This window comes from Homalodisca vitripennis, chromosome 4 (genome assembly GCF_021130785.1).
Source record: "Homalodisca vitripennis isolate AUS2020 chromosome 4, UT_GWSS_2.1, whole genome shotgun sequence".
Taxonomy (NCBI): Eukaryota; Metazoa; Arthropoda; class Insecta; order Hemiptera; family Cicadellidae; genus Homalodisca; species Homalodisca vitripennis.
The window spans coordinates 185,311,616-185,317,381 of record NC_060210.1 but is presented as its reverse complement, the minus strand read 5'-3'; the positions used below and the strand labels follow the sequence as shown (position 1 = coordinate 185,317,381).

Below are 5,766 nucleotides of genomic sequence, written 5' to 3'. Positions count from 1 at the left end.
TATTTGGAGGCTGCTCTCGGTTATGTCTTGCATGCTGAGTTGCAGCTCGTCTTGGAAACATATACTATTACATTTGTCACACTCGTGATGAGCTTACCAGTTAGCTACCTTCCAGTAGCAGGTACAACTGTACAAGTGCCAAATATCCGCAATTTCGTGATTTGTCTTGTATCTATTATGAACCAATGCAATGTAACATAAATAGAGATTCTTGCTTCTGCATATTTATTTGTATATGTAAGTTGTATAAAGTTTGAAAAGTGATTCATTAAAATGTCGTACTTGTAAAATTATTGAAATTGAAATAAATATTACGGTAGAATTGTGTCAGACTTGCTATGTGTAATTAGAAACAAGAACAGGTGAGTCGTTATAAGTACACCTTAAAATACTTTGCCTTCCCAAACTATTATTAAACTAGCGATTATCCACAGTGTGGCACGCAATGTCGATTAACATTGACGTTATAAAAGTTAAAAAAAGGAGAAATATTTTCGGTTAATGCTTTGATCATCTGTATTTGTGTTTTCATTATATCAGCTGATATGCGGTTATCCTTATATTTATTATCAGTTTCTGAATTGGAATGAGTTGAAGCAATTTTATAAACAGTCTCTCAACATTTTAGTGGAAAATTTCAATAATTCTGGATCAGAAAGATTTGAAAATATTAAATTTTATCTCAAAAACAGAGATATATGTTTCTTCACTCCTTCAAAATTACAGGTCTGCAAGAGCCATAAGTCACAGCAGACTAGGAGTCCTTAAAATTTAGGGAGCTCCACCAACTCCAACAGTCATCTCCTGCAGTAGACTAGATCTATTGATCTACTTTTACACCCCATTATCTCAACATTTGCGGTAAATGATGTGTTGATCCTGGAAATCCAAAAGATTGTCCAGATTTATTTTAAGTAACATATTGGTTTTTGCTGTACCCAGTGTGGTTCAAATGGAAGGTATAAACCAGCCAGATATAAACCCTACTATACTTGATTATACTTAGCTGTTAAATCATATTAGACCATTTCAATTTTAATAGTTAACAATAATAAAATCATGGTCCTATTAACCTATGGAAGTCAGTAGACTCATAGTTAAAGCTACATACTTTACGCTACATATCACAATATGATTAACAGTCTATATCGGTAGCTTAATTTGGCCAATATAGTATTTAAATGAGGAAAATAAAAAATATATAGGCCCATTCATCAGCTTTTGGCAAACAAAGGTACTTGCAAAAATCTGTACTATTGTCCAAGAGTAATAAACAAAATGAAAAATTACTTCAACAAAGAAGAGAGCGTCGGATTATGAAAAAGCTGCCACTGATTGGTTGAGTTTCAGCCAATCACGATACAGCACCGCCAACCTACATTAAAATTAAAAAACTTATTGTTCTACTATTAGAGAAGTTACTAGGCTGTCTAACTCTCTCACTTTTCAAACACTAGGTACCTGTTCAGTTATTCTTTCAAGTTTATGTACAGATGTATAATTGGGCATGACTTACTTGCTCGGCACTCAAAACTAGTAATGCAACTAGATGAATCTGATAATCCTCTTCCTGTAGTTGTCTGGCTGCAGCCAAAGCTAAACCTGCTTCACTATTTGTACATATTACCTCAGAGTGTAGGCCGTTATCTATTAAATCCAGTTCTTACTCTGAATTAGACTCTACATTTATCTCCACAGAAATTACTAATCTATTAATGGAGGTAGTAATTGAACCTAGTATAACACCATGGCGAGCCCAAGCTCTCGTCACATCGTCCAATAATCATAAATGTCGAATGGTCTCCACTCGAATACAAACTTACATTTTAAAATATAATTATCATGAATTATCAATATGCAAGGTAACAAACTCTAATTTATTATTTCATACCATTTGGAATACCGTATTTTGTGTAACTACCAAATACAACAATAAATAGGTTATAAGCACAAATAACCTGTATCACTTAATTTCAATGTATTTCTATTAAATTAACAAACGTTGCCATCCATTACATTCACAGAAAATGTATGATATAGTAAAGTAAATGCAAAGTACAAAGGGGTACAATTAATTAAAAGATGTAGGTTAAATGGAATAATTCAGATTTAAATCAAATTTTATAAAACTAATTTTTTCTACAAAACTTTTAAATTAATTATCACTTACATTAAGTTGTGACTGGAATAGAAGTTGTATCTGGAGCATCAATCCATTAGAAAGGAGTTGTATTCAAGACCATCAGTTCCAGTTTTTCAAAGCAAGCAATTTCTTTCTTAATATTTGATAGAACAATTCTTAGATCGACCACGTCATGTTTAATTTTTTCTTGCTCCTTTATTAAATCATTCTTTTCCACTGTTAACTCCGATATCCTAGCAAACAATTCCTTTAATTCCATTTCAAATTTCTTCACAGTTTCTTTCGCGTGTTCTTCATCTTGTATGTTTCTCTCAAGTAACTCTGATAAATTATCAATTTTAAGTTTGTAATATGGAGTCAATTGATCCAGTTTCATTTGCAGTTCTTTCTGCACAGACCGTAAGTAGTTCAACGTTGTCCTAGTTTGATTCAATTCGTTCTGAAGCATAAAGACCATGTATTTATCTATGTCGGACCGCCCAAGCAGCATTGGTACGGGTTCTTGGAACTCAAAGCACTTCTCAGCAGAATCGTTTTCTATTCTCTCTCTATACAATTTTATGTCTTGATTGATAAACATGATGCCCAGCTTTCTCACTTCTATCCAGTGTTGGAGTTCTGCAATTTCTCTCTCTAGAAGCAATTTCGTTTCTTCGAGATTCGTCAGATTTATGTACAGTTCTTTGATTTTCGCTGTCTCCTTTAGAACTTCCTCCGAGACATTTGCATTTTGAACCTCTAATTCTGCTACGTTCCTCTTGAAGTCCAGTTCAAAATCTGAAATTAGATGTTCAAGGCACGTATTTCTCCGTTTAACCTCATAAATTGCTGCCTTAGTTTCATTAAGTTCCCTTTCTAATTCTTCAATAACTGGGCTTTTAGCAGACGCACAGTATTCATAAAAACCGCACAGAAAAAACAGCACGACAGTCTGAGAAAACATTACGGACCTTCTTCTAGCATCCATTTGCTCTGTAGTGAGAAATACCAATGTGAGCTCTTTAATTACTGAACGGTATTTACGTAGCGATCATTTTACGACCTATTCGAGCCTCTAATTGCGTTAATTGGAATTTTTGAAGTCATAAAAAGTGAAATCGATCGCAGTAATTATTTTTGATGCCATAATGATTGTTCGATGGTGATACTAATTACCAACGGTGATCAATAGGTGCTTCGCTTCACGTTTATAAAGTGGAAATAAGTAATCGCTAACAATGTTGTTCACGTAACTTTCATTAGTTATTTTCTATTCCCACTGTTAAGTTCACCGTACATGAATATTTTAAACTACGTTGAAAGCATTACAATAATGAATTTGAGCTTTAACTAACAAGGTAGAAGTACGCCACACCACTGCGTACATCATTACAAATATATAGCTCATATCATTCTCTACATGTCCCGCGGCTAGACAGACAATCATACATAAAAGAGGTTGACGTGAAAATGCGGCATAATAAACTCATTCTTGTGGAAATTAAGTTTTATGCTAAATTTAAAGCTTCCATATGAAAATCGTTCTCAAAGTGTCTTGCCACACGATAAATATTAGATCAATAAATAGGTTTTCATATCAGTGTTTCAATCATTTAAATTTACACCAAATTACATTAAAATGACATATGTGCATATGTGACGTATTATTTTTCCTTGTTTTCTTTATTTCCATACTTTTTCCTCTACTAAAAACCATTTTCTTGCTCTACTAAAAGCTATGTTGTTCATAGCTGAATACTGGTTTTCCCAAATATACAGAGTGTTCTAAATTTTATTGACACTGGAGGGATCTTGGAAGCTATAAGATATATGGCAAAGATTAAATGGACACACTAGTGCGTAATAAAAAAACCAATAACTTAATGTAGTCAAATTGATTATTAGTTGCGTCTTTCACTCGCTGCGCTCAAAAAACTGCACAAGGTCAGTCTAATATGACTATTACTGATATTTAGGTAATTGAAGAGCCAAGCAGCATGTTAGTTTCAAAATGCATCATAATTTATAATTTTATAAAACATAAGAACAAAAATCATCTTGTATAAATAATAAAAACCCTAATTAAAGTTTAACATTCACAAGACTTGGCATAATTGGATTTTTTATTTTGAAAAAATAAAATTTGAGAAAGAGAGTACAACAACGGCGGTTTGTATCAGCCTTACTTTAACCTAACTCAGCCAATAACCTGGTGGACAGGAACTGAACTAGCAATACTGTTTGCCTAGGATCAAGTTCACAATAATGCTTGACAACAGCCTGACGATAGTACGAAATATGTAACTTTTATCGTCGACATTCAACAAGTGTAAGTTGTCGTAGTACAATCACTGAAACATTTTGGCTACCATTTTTTTCGGATTGACATGACATTTGCACTGTAGCTAGGCATTAGCCAAAAAAATAAAAGTGACATAGTGCTGATATGTTCTTTTACCCTAGGAGTGGCTGCCATCCTTTTTTAGGGTTGGAAACATTTGTATAAACTAACCTCACCATTCGAGAGAAGGACAAATTCTAAGCAAAAAATGTCCTATAAGAAACCTTTATACAGTCAATACATTTTGCGTTATTGGCGCTTAAAAGTGGTCGCTGTTAGCCCAAAAATGCATGCTTGATGTTTTGAAAATATCTAAAAAATTACAAGTTTTTTGGGAAAAATGATAAGAAACAATTATAAAGATTATTAAATGACAAAGAAGGTGTAAGAAATTTTATGTTTTTGGGTAGTTTATAAGTCGAGTAATAGTTGTTTGAAATTGAAGTCGAATTTCAAGATAGGTAGAATTTAAACATTAATATAATTTAGTGGGAAAATGAAAGGCCCATTTTACGTTTTTTTGAAGTACTTGAATAAACTTTTAAATTGAGTACTGATAAAATTCATTAGCATGAAGAGTGAAAAGAGTTCAAATCAAAATCAAATCGATTTCTCAATCCTTTTGGAATATATCCAGTAGTATCAGGACTTAATAATAACCTGTGTGTGTGCGTGCGTGCGTGCGTGCGTGTGTGTGTGTGTGTGTGTGTGTGTGTGCGCGCGCGCGTGCGTGCGTGCGTGTGTGTGTGCGTGTGTGTGTGTGTGTGTGAGTGTGTGTGTTCAAGTTCAAGTTAAAGTTCAAACATCTTTATTCAGAAAAAAAATATTATAATAATACATGCATTATTATACAATTCCATGCAGATACTGTAAACAAATTAGTACATTACTTTAAATCAAATAATACATTATGCAGCTTTCACAAAAACACTCCCAATGCACCCGAGAAGGCGCGTGCGTGTGTGTGTGTGCGTGTGTGTGCGTGTGTGTGTGTGTGTGTGTGTGTGTGTGTGTGTGTGTGTGTGTGTGTGTGTGTGTGTGTGTGTGTGTAAAACCTATTTCTGTAAAAAAGTTGGGTTTTATAACAGTCTTTAAATCCGCATTAAAACTTACTTTACTTTTGATATCTACAAGACACTACTGATCAAGCACTATACATTTAATATTTGGAAATTTTTTTCCAGTCAATTAATTAAGCACTTTTTTTATAAAACAACTAATTTTGTTGTCTTCATAGATTCTGTGCCCAACAGCGATTATAAGGTTTCAATAAGAGGTGATATTACATTGTTTCGACATCAGA

At 33.5% G+C, this 5,766-nt stretch overlaps 1 protein-coding gene across 1 annotated transcript; it reads right to left on the bottom strand.

The window, feature by feature from the left end:
• Positions 1-2,216: 2,216 nt before the first annotated feature.
• Positions 2,217-3,086, bottom strand: LOC124361326 (intermediate filament protein ifa-1-like). Its single transcript, XM_046815375.1, has one exon. It carries the CDS (start codon positions 3,084-3,086, stop codon positions 2,217-2,219), a length of 870 nt encoding a protein of 289 aa, XP_046671331.1.
• Positions 3,087-5,766: the final 2,680 nt, after the last annotated feature.

Excerpts from the sequence above, each read along its gene's own strand:
- LOC124361326 (XM_046815375.1), bottom strand. The coding sequence starts at position 3,086 with ATGTTTTCTCAGACTGTCGTGCTGTTTTTTCTGTGCGGTTTTTATGAA.